Source organism: Protopterus annectens, chromosome 11.part0, assembly GCF_019279795.1.
Source record: "Protopterus annectens isolate FY-2018-M chromosome 11.part0, PAN1.0, whole genome shotgun sequence".
Taxonomy (NCBI): Eukaryota; Metazoa; Chordata; order Ceratodontiformes; family Protopteridae; genus Protopterus; species Protopterus annectens.
Window position 1 is genome coordinate 558,477,120 of NC_056745.1, and position 13,985 is coordinate 558,491,104.

Genomic DNA, 13,985 nt, shown 5'->3' on the forward strand with positions numbered 1-13,985 from the left:
TAGGGTGTCTGTAGAGCTACTAGTCTTGTGAAAAAATTGGAGGCTAGAAAAGTAAGATGCAGGTCACCCTGGAGCAGCCTGTATGCAACTGAGTATAAGGAAGTAGGTGCTAATCTATCAGATAGTCGAAGGACATAGGGCCTTTCATTTTTTTCTTTCGGTTAAAAATTATTGGGTCCTTTCTGGTTGAATGATATGTTTGGATTTCTACACATCAAAAGGAGCTCTGTATTTTTTGATGGAAATGATAAGGGAATAATATTTATTTATTAATTTAATTTAATTTTATATTTGTTTACCTGGGTAGTACACTGATAAATAAGTGTAGAGGCAAGATGACTTTCTTTAGATCTTAAAGATATTCCATCGGAAATTAACTGGGCCAGATAGAAGGATTTACTGACTATGGTGGAAATGTGATGATCAATTGAGAGACAGAACTGTTTGGGCCCACACACCTCAAACTCACCTACTCACCTGCTCATCCAGTGCACACTGACTACACCAGGGCAAATACTATGTTGTTTATTTGTGTTTGTGTGAACTTGTGTAAGAGGTTTCTTAACTACTGTATAGTAATTTCAATCTTTCTTTACTGTTGGAAGTAAGAAAATGCTTCATTGTAACTGTACCCTGCCATGAATGTAATAAAAGGAAACAAACTATTTACATTAGTTAAATAATTTTCTGAAAGAAATGTTTTATGTGTTTTAACATGTTGTTTTCTTCTTGCTAGGCCAGTAAACAAGAAATACTTTCCGCAGCATATAGAAGAGCTTTGTTCAAGCAACAACATAAAATTTCAAGAAGAATTTGCTGTAAGTTATAAATATTTGTCATAGTACAGCATTATAGTCATTTTACCTTTCATTTTTTGTCTTTTTTTTTTTTTTTTTTTTTGGTCTAGTTTATGCAATAAGCCAGCAATAAAACACAACAGGGTGGACATTTCAGGGAAATAATGCAGCATTTATTTTGTTTATTTATTTATTGATTGCTTTTTTGACCAGGGTAGTCTGACTGGGCTGTGATAACCCCTTTTCAGAGGAGACCCAGGGGAAAAAGCCCCAGTTACAAAATAGGCAATTTTATACTACAGAGAAAAATGTAAATATGCAAATGGATGTACTATAATTGACAGGCTGCAATACTAGTGTGAAGGTACAATAAGTAAAATAAAGGTCATTGCATATCAATGCATGACAAATTGGCATACAAAGTGAGGTTTAAAATGTCAATTACCAATTTTACATTTATGGATAAAAGAAATACGAGAAAGAAATATGAGAAAGAATGTGGGGGAGATATAAGTAGAAAGTAGAGAGGAGGTGAGGAATGTGAGTAGTGTATGTGTATTTGTTAGTTGATAAAGAGAAAAAGTAAGTTGTAGTGAACTTGAGCTAGATGTAAAAGGTAATGAGTACAAGATTGTTTTTCCATTGAGCAAAATTCCATGTCTGGAGGTAAGTAGAAACATTAGCAGTAGCAGTAAGGGCAACTGGATAGAAGACTGTAGGAAATTTACATTGAGAATTGGCTTTGCTGAGGTATATGGGGTAATGTAGATGTGTAAGGGCCAAGATACTCTAGCCTGGGGAGGTGAAACAGCAGAGCCAGTTTAATGTGTTATTTTTTTTAAGTTTTTGAATTTGGATATGTTGGTTTGTTATCTGATGATGATAGGGATAGAATTCCAGATTTTGCGGACATACTTTGAATACAGGAACAGACCAGCAGAGTTGTGGGTTTCTTTTATGGTAATATGGACTTGTTCACGGAGAGTAGTGATCATGCAAGGGTGTAAGACTTGAAGGGCAGGACAGTTTTTTGGTTTGTGCATTATATTATAGACCGTTGCTAACTGTCTGATAGAAATTTGTGAAAGCGCTATCCAGCATAACTGTTTAATGGTAGGCAGTGGTGGGATTTAGTAGATTGGTTAGTGGCAAATTTAGCTGTTATTCAGTTTTAGAGATTACTGAAGGTTGATGCAGATGGGATTACATACATCAGTGAAGGTAAGAAATACACAGAGGTGTTTAGATATTTTTGACATTGCCAGTTAAAAGGTGTTTGGTATGATATAGAAATACAAATTTTCAATGGATTTTCTTAATAGCTTATTGTATTTGAATATCAAACTTTTGAGGTTATCTATAGTGGCACCTAGTAGCTTTGTATGGGTCACAAGTTTGATAGGAGTGTTGTTCTGATAGAGAAGTTATTTTTTGTATAAGATGTACATTTTGTTGTGTAAAGCAATAACTTGATTTTCTTAGCACTCAGCAGGAGGTGAGAATTGTTGAACCAAGTTTCTATATCAGAAAAAGCTTTTTGAGTCTTTTCCTAAAGCTCTTGGAGTGACTTAGCTGTGCTATCAGTGTATCATCAGTAGCACACTACATGACAATTGGGTCATTGTAGCAGTGTATAGGTCATTAATAAACATTTTAAAGAGCATGGGATCCAAGACTGAGCCTTATGGTACTCCAACTGAGGTGAGCAAAAATAGTAATTGTTCTTTCTGATATGTTGCTTCCTGTAGCCAGTAAGAAAGGTAGCTATGGTTGTTATGCAATGGAAATCCTTACCACCCCCTGAAAGATCTATTATTTCCTTGTAATTCTTTTGCCTTCTCTCACATTTGTAATCCACCTAGCTAACTACAAACTCTGAATGTAAATTATAGGACTTTTCCATCAGTATCTGTCCTTTCTCCAATGATATGAAGCATACAAACCACTAATGAACAGTACTGTGACACTGCACATGACATGTGGGATTCACTTGGGACTTTTTCAGGACACTACACATGTTGACTGGGTCTTAGTGGAGATGCTGAATCTTTTATGAGCTTTCTGCAACAAGGTATGGAGATAAGGATATTCTGCTGTCCTGACGACCTAACCAACCTCCCATGGCTAAACTAGGCTAGTTTCATATATGCATGTTACCTATACCTACTGTTGATGTGTCTATACATAAACCTAGTATCAGTCATCCATTTTAATAATGGTGTTTCATTGCAAGCTTTGTTTGATATTCTTAATTCTTTGAGTGATTGCATTTATCTTGTTTAACTATGAACATTTTCAAATTCTCCATGGCTTGGATATTGTTTCAGAATCTTGTTGCCATATTAACCGAACATAATTTCATAGTCATGTTGCCAGACATACATCAGTTCCCAGTGTTCCTTGATACTCTTAACACATTAATACACTGTTTATCTCCTTATAATGTACTTTATTACCTTGTACCAAATGTACATTTTTTTCTGCTCTCTGGTGATACTTATCCTAAGCCTGCTCAATCACACAAGAGTACTGTTATTGACCAACTTATTTTGATCAGCAAACTGTAAATGGGCTCAAGCCTGAACACATCAGAAAAAATACTCCATCATCATTGTGAAGAAATTAGATACTGTCATTTGTGCTAGTATGTCTGTCTGAGGTTTTGTACATAATTTCAGATTAACCTGTATATTATATGCCAGCATGACTAGCTATGATGTTGAAATTAAGTTCTTACATGTTGATTTATAATCTGTTTGTACTGAATGTTTTAAAGATTTGAACAGTGTTCCTTTACATTTTTCTTCTTCTTCTTCTTCTTTTGGCTGCTCCCGTTAAGGGTCACCACAGCAGATCAACTGTCTCCATTTATTCCTGTCCTCTGCATCTTGCTCTGTCACACCAACCACCTGCATGTCCTCTCTCACCACATCCATAAACCTTATCTTAGGCCTTCCTCTTTTCCTGTTACCTGACAGCTTCATCCTTAGCATCTTTTTCCTAATATACTCTGCATCCCTCCTCAGCACATGTCCAAACCAATGTAATCTTGCCTCTCTGACTTTGTCTCCAAACCTTCCAACCTGGGCTGACCCTCTAATATACTTATTCCTAATCCTGTCTTTCCTCGTCGCACCCAGTTCAAATCTTAACATCTTCAACTCTGCCACGTCAAGCTCTGACTCCTGCCTTTTTGTCAATGCCACTGTCTCCAACCCATATAACATAGCTGGTCTCACTACCCTCTTGTAGACCTTCCCTTTCACTCTTACTGGTACTCGTCTGTCACAAATCACTCCTGACACTCTTCTCCACCTACTCCATTCTGCCTGTACTCTCTTCTTCACCTTCTTCCACACTCACCATTTCTCTGAACTGTTGATCCCAAATACTTAAACTTATCCTCCTTCGCTACCTCTACTCCTTGCATCCTCACCATTCCTCTATCCTCCCTCTCATTCACACACATATATTCTGTCTTAATCCTGCTGACCTTCATTACTCTTCTCTCTAGAGCATATCTCCACCTCTCCAGGGTCTCCTCCACCTGTTCCCTACTCTCACTATAGATCACAATGTCATCTGCAAACATCATAGTCCACGGGGACTCCTGTTTGATCTCGTCTGTCAACCTGTCCATCATCATTGCAAATAAGAAAGGGCTCAGAGCTGATCCTTGATGTAATCCCACCTCCACCTTAAACGCATCTGTCACTCCCACTGCAGACCTCACCGCTGTCACACTACCCTCGTACATATCCTGTACCACTCTTACATACTTCTCTGACACTCCTGACCTCCTCATACAATACCACAACTCCTCTCTAGGCACCCTATCATATGCTTTCTCTAAATCCACAAAGAACAATGCAACTCCTTCTGACCTCCTCTGTACTTCTCCATCATCACTCTTAGAGCAAACATGTTCCTTTACATTTTTAATTGTGCATATTTGTGAAGAAGATTCTAAATTCAGACTATCTCAGAATCAGCTGATCTGCAGATAATGTCATCAGAATGTTGACAGTTGCTATGTGTTACTGTCAGAGTCTGAAAGACATGAAGGAATTTTAGTAAACAGCTGTTGTTTGATTTTCAAAATATGAAATGAAAATTAGAACTGGAACAGTTGTGACAGTTAAGCTAGCCTATAATATACCCTGCTGAAGACAGTTGAAGTCAGTTATAGTTGTTGTCAGTTAAGAGCCAGTTGCAATTGTCAGTTGTTCACAGTTGTACTGTGCAGTGGATACCCAAAAATGACTCACCAAGAACTGTAAGCCTACCTTTGCTCTGTTGTAATAATTTACTTTAGATCAGGGACTGCTTTAACTGACTTCAACTGTCTTCAGCAGGCTGTATTATAGACTAGCTTAACTGTCACAACTGTTTCAGTTCTAATTTTCATTTCATATTTTGAAACTCAAACAACAGCTGTTTACTAAAATTCCTTCCTGTCTTTCAGCCTCTGATAGTAACACACAGCAGCTGTCATTAACTCTGTCATTGTCCATGTGGGTGTGAATGACCTGAGACACACCTCCCTGGACTACATGAAAAGAGACATGGTGGAGCTCTCAGATTATATGGCCCAGGCAGGTATGACACTAGCCCTGAGCAGTATCCTACCATCACCCAGAATGATACCACAGTACAAACAAAAATGATTGACTTCAGCAATTGGCTACATTTCTGGTGTCATTCTAAGGGGATCCAGTATCTGTCTGCTTGGGATGACATAATTGACAGACCTCGATGCTTTGCCAGAGATGGCCTGCATCTGTCACCCCTGGGTTTCTGGATACTGGCTAACACTCCAGCCACCCCTATAGTGCCCTTTTAGGCAGTGTTCCAAAGACCAAATTACCACCGCAACAGCTATAAATAAATGCAATCTGAGGGTCATGCTAGAAGTCTAAATCTCAAGATGCTCTCGATTGAAGCACTCCTCAAAATGGAGAGCATCGACATTTGTGCTGTAACAGAGACCTGGTTTAAAGCAGCAGAAAGCACCCCTGCGCTACCAGGCTATAACTCATTCCACATCTTTTGGCCCTGAAACATGGAACAAAGCTCCAAAGGCGGTGGTGTCTCCATATTCATAAAGGATATACACACCTCTGGACTAGTAGCCCAGAATAACACATCTGAGATACTTCAGGTACAACTAACATTGGGTAAGATGGCAATCCTGGACTCTATCAAGGTCCAACCCAAGACTCTCATACTAGGAGACTTCAACTATCCCTCCATCAATTGGGAAAACTACTCAAGCAGCAATACACTGGCCCAATGTTTCCTGGAATTCATCAATCCCAATGCCCTTGACCAGATCATTTTGACACCCACTAGAGGAAGCAACATCCTTGACCTGGTTATTACTAACATGGGCGACCATTGCTCTACACCAATAGTCAATCCCTCCCTGGTCAGATCCGACCATAAACTAACCACCATGGAAATCCACATCTCACCCACACCCCCCGCAAAGAAAACCACCTTGAAAAACTTCTCCAAAGCTGACTTTAGACTTCTAAAAACAGAGATAGCTAACTTCACGGCACCCATGCCAAGAGAAAATAGCTGCATGACTGCTGAATCATACACCAATGCACTATACGAACATGTACATAAATGCATGGAACTAGCCATACCCAACAGAACCATGAACCCAATATGGTGGTCCCCAGCCATTAATACACTACAACAGAAGGAATAAACTGTTTCAGAAAACTGTGAAGTCCCAAGACTGGAAAAACTCCCTTATTAGACTCTACAAAAAGTTGAGATCCCTCATCAAATCCTCTAAAGCCAGCTATGAAGCCAGAATCATGACAGACACTAAAAACAATCACAAAGCCTTCTATAGTTATATCAAGAACCTCCACAGCAATACCCAGATTTGCTCTGAGTTACTGCACAGTGATACCTCCTATACTGAGCCAACAGAGATTGCAACATACTGGCCGACAGATTCAGTGCCAGCTTTATCCCTCCCCCACAAAAGACCAATCACAATGCCAGAAAAATGCCAGGCACCCAGCATTATTGCAGCACAGGTTAAAGCTGCATTGTCTAAGGTCAAGAATACAGCTTCCATGGGACCAGATAATATCCCTGGCTGTGATCTACATGAACTACAAAACGTATTTGCACCACATCAGTGTGCCCTGTTCAGTCCCAGCCTCACCTCAGGCTTTGTCCCTACCGAATGGTGCACTGCTACAGTCATCCCTCTCCATAAAGGGGGAAGCAACTACAGACCCTGGGAATTATCACCCCATTAGCCTGACGAGTCTGATATGTTAAGCTATGGAGCGCATCATCATGGACCTGATTGATAAAGATATAGAAAATCTCCAAACTCTGGACCCCATGCAGTTTGGCTTTGAGAAAGGGAGATCATGCCTGCTCAACTTGGTTGACTTCTTTGAGTCAGTCACTAGATCTGTGGATGAAGGTAATGCAATGCATACAACCTACCTCGATCTGGCCAAGGCCTTTGATACCATTCCTCACTCGGGAATTATTGATAAACTCACCAAACTAGGTATCAACCCCTATATCACTAGGTGGGTTGCAAATTGGCTCACAGATACAACACACAGTGTGAAAGTAGCGAACTCCAAGTCAGACTGCCAACCAGTCATGAGTGGAGTCTCACAGGGATCGGTCCTGGTTCCTCTCCTATTCAGCATCTAATTCTCAGAAGTCCAGGCCAACAAAAAGGTACTCTGGCTGACCAAGTTCACAGATGACTGCAACCTGGGAGCCATTATTAACCCCCCAAGTGATGCAGACATCCTACATAAAGGTCTCACTGAAACCAATGACTGGTGTCAAAATCATGGCCTTAAGCTTAATGCCAAAAAATGCATTGTCATCTCCTTTGGTACAAACTCAGTTCTCACTAATTACCACATCAATGGGAGCTCACTGAACACTGAAGGTGTTATAAGAAATCTGGGGACGCAGGTTGACAGCAACCTCTCCTTCAGCCACCACATTGCCACTGTGGTCAGAAAGTCATTCTGTGTGGCACATCTCATTACTAACGGTTTTGCATCCAGGAAGAAAGAGGTCATTGTCTCTCTCTTCTCTTCCCTCATTAGACCAATCATTGAGTATAATGCCCCATTTGGCATGTACCTCACTAGACACCTGCAACAGCTGGGGAGGCCAAAGAAGTACCTCAAGAAGAGGATCCTAGGCATTAAACACATGTCCTACACAGACAAACTCAAAAGACTCCAGCTATTGTCTGTCTCATATTGCCTACTTAGAGGTGATCTCTGCTTGACTTACAAAGCCATGTCTGACCTAGCTCTGTTAGAAATGTTACATCTAAAGAAATCCTAATCCGTCCACACCACATGATCCAGAGACCTCAACCTCATTACCACAATCAACAGAACATGTTGGAGGGACAGGTTTCTTGCCCAAAGACTGCCCATGCTCTGGAATAGACTTCCCGTACATGTCAAGCAGAGCACCTTGCTGTCCCTCTTCAAGAGAAATCTTGATGAGTGGATGGGTAATAGAAAGTTCACTTCAGGGACCACTCCAGTGGCTCTACTTAATAAAGGCACTGGGAACTAACGTCATGTGGCACAATGCCAGGGCACATCTATGGGCTAGGCTTGTAAAGGCTCCAGGGCCATTAGCCTAGTACACACCTATGAACCTTTGACTGTGTTCTTTAGTCATATAAGAAAATTATAACTAAGCAGTTAGAGTTTTTCTAAATGTTGGATTTCTATCCTTCTATATTGATTTAATTTTCCTGGTGATTGAGTTTTGTTTGTTTATTAGAAATTACTGTTTTATATTTTTGATAATTTTGATCAGTATTAAATATTTTTATTAACTTACATTGTGGCTGATCAATCAGTGCTTCCTTTAGTGATTTGAGAGTGCTTATACTTGTCTTGATAACTTCCTGGGCCACTCCAAAAGCCTGTCTGCTTTAGGTCATTTGCTATAATTTTTTTAATATCTAGCTTTCATAGCATGTTACCGTATTATTTTGGGGAAGGGACATAGCTGGAAATCTGTTTCAGATTTTCCCAGAAGTGTTTGGATGTGTGAGATTTAATTTATTTAAATGTGAGTGCAGGTCTTATACTAGGACACCTTGCTCTAAAGTGTGTAGAAAGGAGTTATATTTGGGGTGGACAGAAGTATGCAGTCCAATCCCATGTTATAGAGTGTGTTCCTGTTGTGTTCTTAGGTAAAATTGTGAAATACTACTCCTGTTTAAGTGACGGTCTGACATTGGAGTTAATAGTGAGGACTGAAGCTCCTTAGTTACTGACCCAAGATAGTAAGGGGACATCATATTATTATTATCTGTGCAGTAACTGAGACCTGGTTCAAAGCTCTAGAGAGCACCCCTGTAATACCAGGCTACAACTCTTAAATCACTTTTCAGCCACCAAAACAGGATCAAAACACTAAAGGTGGAGGAGTGTCTATATTCACCAAGGATATTCACACCTCCAGGCTAGTTGCCTAACACAAAGCATCCAAAATTCTCCAGGTGCAACTAACTCTAGGTAAGACAGCAATCCTAATTGTAGCTTGCTACAGATCCCCCCCATGCCCCAAGATTCTCACTACACCTTTCTAAACATACTGGCAAATATTAAGATACAACCAAACACCCTAATACTGGGTGATTTCAACTACCCTGCCATTAAGTGGGAAAACTACTCCTGTACCAACACCTTTGCCCAACGGTTCTTGAAATTCATAAATTCCAATGCCCTGGATCAACTAATCCATAGTCCCACCAGGGGCCCCAATATCCTGGACCTGGTCATTACCAACATGGAAAAGTGATGCTCCACACCAGTGGTCACCCCCTCGTTGGTTAGGTCTGACCATAAGCTAATCACCTTTGACATCCAAATCTCACCCCCACCCCCACCCCCAGTAAGGAAACATCCGTAAAAAACTTCTCCAAGGCCAACTTCATGCTACTCAAGTCAGAAGTGACAAACGTCATGACACCCATGCAGACAGGAACTGAAAGTTCGACTGCCGAATCCTACACCAAAGCACTGTACGAGCACATCCACTTGTGCATGAATCATGCCATCCCAAATAGAACCAAGACACTCTCCTCCAAAAAAAGGAAGCCAATCTGGTGGTCCCCTGTCATAAACAAATTATATAACAGAAGGAAGAAATTGTTGCAGAATAGAGGAAAATCCCAGGATGCAAAAAACTCCCTTACCAGCCTCAGTAAGAAGCTGAGATCCCTCATAAAATCCTCCAAAGCTATCTGTGTGGGATTTTTAATTGGACTTCAGTAGCCTGTGGATAATTTTCATTAAGGTGTGCACCCTTGACAGCTACAAAGTAAACATACATAATCTCAGTCCACCACAATTTTATTTATTTTTTTGTTAGTTAGTCAGGGACAGCAGGCAAAGATGTCAGCAGAAGACTATAGTAAGCTGACAAAGAACCAGTTGGCCAAGGAGTGTGAAGCCAGAGGATTGGTGCATGCCAACCTGACTAAAGAAGCAATGATTTCAGCCTTACTTGCAGCTTCAGCTCAGACCAGACACTCACAGGATATCCAGTTTGATATTGGGGATGTGCAGCCTGCTGAGACAAGACAGTCCACATTTTCTTCAGATGACCGGAAATTCCATCTGGAGTTAGAAAGACTGCACCTATAGGTTAAACATCTTGAACGAAAATCAGCAGAAAGACTGTGCCTGGAAGCTGAGAAGCAGCATCAATATTAACTAGAAGCCCAACAACTGGAGGCTGAGTAAAGGGAGAAACAGCATCAATATGAACTGGAAACCAAACATCAGGAGACTGGAGAGACACTGAGACAGTCTGAAGCTGATTAAAATGAGAGACAGTGCCGACATGAAGTGGAGCTTCTTACCCTTTGATAGGGTCATGGAGCTAATAGGGAAGGAAATAACCAAACCCCAGAAGCAGTAAAGGTCAGTAAATGTTTTCCTCAATACAGGGATGGGGATGACTTTGATAGTTTTATTCATATATTTGAGAGGGTATGTAGACAGTATGATGCTGACTGTGAGCTTTGGGTTCAGCTCCTGACTCCGTTACTCCATGGTAAAGCTCAGGCCATGTCAAAATTGTCTGATGTAGATTGTTTGAATTATGTTAAAGCTAAAAGCTGTCTTTCTGATTGTTTTAAACTAACACTTGATGCATATAGAAAAATGTTTCATGAACATAGAAGCAAGGCAGATGAAAGTGTGCATGATTATATTGCTGATTTAAGTACTTATTTTCACAGATGGGTGAGTGGGTGTCAGGTCACCACTTCTGAGGGACTGGCAGACCTTTTGATGAGGGAACAAGCCCTCAGTACTTTGCCTGATGACATGAGAATCTAGTTAGCACACAGACACTGTAATTCTGCAGAGGAGTTGGGAAGAAAATGGGATCTCTACATAGCAAGGAGAGCAGCAGTGCATAAGAAAGGGATACCCAATGCTGCACATGGACATAAGGGAAGCAATGGGGTGCAATCTAAACCACTCCAACAGAGTACATCAGTAACAGGGGAAACTACTACTCCAAGTACATGGTTAGGGAACAGATGTTTCAAATGTAATCAGGGGGGCCACATAGCAGTCAAATGTCCATCTAGACAAGATGAGAAACAAAAGCTGAGGGAACCAGCAAGTGGGGATGACAAACTGCCAGTGGTAAATTGTTTGGAAACAACAGGGGTGCCAATCTATCACCAGAATTGATATCCTATTTTAGTAGATGGTAAACAGGTTATTGCTAAGAGACACAGCTTCTGCTATAACCATTGTGAGGCCTGCAGTGGTTACAGAAGAGCAGTACTTGCTTGGACAGTCCACCCTAGTCAGAGCTTTGGAATGGACCCCATTCTAAATACCTTTGGCTAAGGTTCATCTTGACTGGGAGGGTGAAAGAGGAAGCAAGCAGATAGGTGTGTTTGAGGATATTCCCGCAGATGTCCTGATAGGGAATGACTTTGATGATGCAGTAACTTGTGTACATGCAGTGACACACAATCATTCTTGGAGGCAGGCATGTAGGTTCGGTAGCCTGGGGGATGCCCAGACAGATCTCATATGTAAAGCTGGGAATGGTGCGCTGGCTGTTTCAGAGAAGAAGCTATCCTGTAGCAGTAAATCTGAAAATGAGCCACAGCTGCTGGTAGGTACTGATGTTCCCATGGACACATAGTGACTGCAAAGATGGAGGTGAGTGATAGTATCCAGACTGACAGTGAGGTGCAGCTGTTGTAAGCTACTAGGCTTCCTGTGGAAGGGTAGCTTGGGAGGATCACAAATTAGCGTTGAAACAGGCTCAACTTATGGACCCTACATTACAAAACTCGAGGAAGATGGCTAAGGAAGCACCTGAGGCTGAAGGAAGAGGGGAGTCAGTATACAGGAGCAAAGGTTTGTTGTATAAAGACTGGACTCTTAAGACATGGCTGGAAGGTGAGGTAGTATGGCATTTGGTTGAGCCTAGAGCCTACTGTCTGCTACTTCTGGCTGTAGTCCCTAATATTCCTTGTGCAGGTGATACTGAGGCAGAGAAGGAAGGTTTGCTGTATAGAAAATGAACTCCTGGAAGTTGAGGTAGTATGGCAGTTGGTGGAGTTTGGAGCCTACCATCTGCCACTTCTAGGTATAGTCCCTAATATTCCTTGTGCAGGTTATATTGAGGCAGAGAAGGAAGGTTTGCTGTATAGAAAGAGTGCTCCTAAGGGAGGGCTGGAAGGTGAAGCAGTACGGTAGTTGGTGGAGCCTAGAGCCTACAGTCTGCCACTTCAAGCTGTAAAACCTAATATCCCTTTTGCAGGTGATATGGATGTAGAAAAGGTGGCAAATGCTTTGCTAGAAATTTTCAGCAGGGTAGATTTTCCAAGGGAGATACTGACTGACCAAGGTGCCAACTTCATGTCAGACCTGCTGACATGTTTGTGAAAGTGTTGTGGGGTGACACATATAAAGACCATCCCCAGACTAATAGTCTTGTAGAAAGGTTAAACTCTACATTAAAGACTATGCTATGGGCATTTGCAGACCAGTTTAAAAGGGCAAAGTTAACCATTAAACCCGGTAAATGTCAGGTGGGTATGACAGAGTTTACTTACTAAGGACACGGATTGGGGACTGGTAAGATTAGGCCAGAACTTGTCAAAGTAGAAGCTATTGAAGCATGGCCAGTTCCTGTCACTAAAAAGCAAGTGAGAGCATTTCTAGGGACAGCGAGGTACTATAGAAAATTTTTGCCCAATTATAGTACAATAGCTGCACCCCTTACTGACATAACTAGGAAAAATAAACTGGATAAGGTAGTGTGGACCACGGATTACGAGCAGGCATTCAAAAAACTTTAAGAGATTTTGGGAGGACTCCCTGTGTTAGCCAGCCGAGATTATAGTAAAGAATTTGTTGTGCAAGTAGATGCATCAAATTATGGGGTGGGGGCTGTGCTCAGCCAAATTTCCTCAGAAGGAGAAGAACCCTGCAGTGGGGTTAATAATGCCAATGCAAATGGATTGCCCAGGAGAGGAGTGGGTTGATATTCCCAGATAGACCCATTTTGCTCACGTGTCATTTTTCAAGGGTCACTTGAAAACTGTGCTTGACTCATGGTGGGCGAGAAAAGTGAAGAAATTAGACAGTGTCATTTGTGCTAGCATGTCTGGCTGAGGTTTTGTTTATAATTTCAGATTAACCTTTGTATTGTATGCCAGCATGACTAGTTACTGTCCCAGCTTAGTAAGGAACATCATATTACTGTGGGCAGTCCAGTGGGATACTGTCTGTATGTCACAATCATCATTTAGCAACCTGATATTCTAGCAGTATCAGATCAGGGATAAGGCACAGAATCAATGATTAAGACTCTCAACTTCAACATCTAGTATACTAAGATCAGATATGGTACACATAGGTGTTGATTGCCAACTTTTTTTGTGATACGCTCACATAGATAGTTACTAGGCATGCAGCCTACGAGACCACATAGAAGCCTCTCAATTACCTCAAATCAAACCCCATACCACAGGAAGTAGCCCAATAACAGTTCATAAGCCTTAATTCTCTATTCTTTCTGCCATTTCATTCTTACTTATGAAGGAGGTACTACAATCTACACAAAGGGTTTCTATCTTGATACAAAGTCAATACAAGATTACTC

The 13,985-nt window shown here is 41.1% G+C and overlaps 1 protein-coding gene across 1 annotated transcript in view; it reads left to right on the forward strand.

Moving 5' to 3' along the window:
• The window catches only part of PTPRQ (protein tyrosine phosphatase receptor type Q), a 4,272,575-nt gene that overhangs the window by 3,528,423 nt on the left and 730,167 nt on the right, over positions 1-13,985 (forward strand). Inside the window, exon 33 of the mRNA XM_044087226.1 lies at positions 737-818. Coding sequence (XP_043943161.1) covers positions 737-818 — 82 coding nt within the window. The remainder of the gene's footprint in view (positions 1-736; positions 819-13,985) is intronic.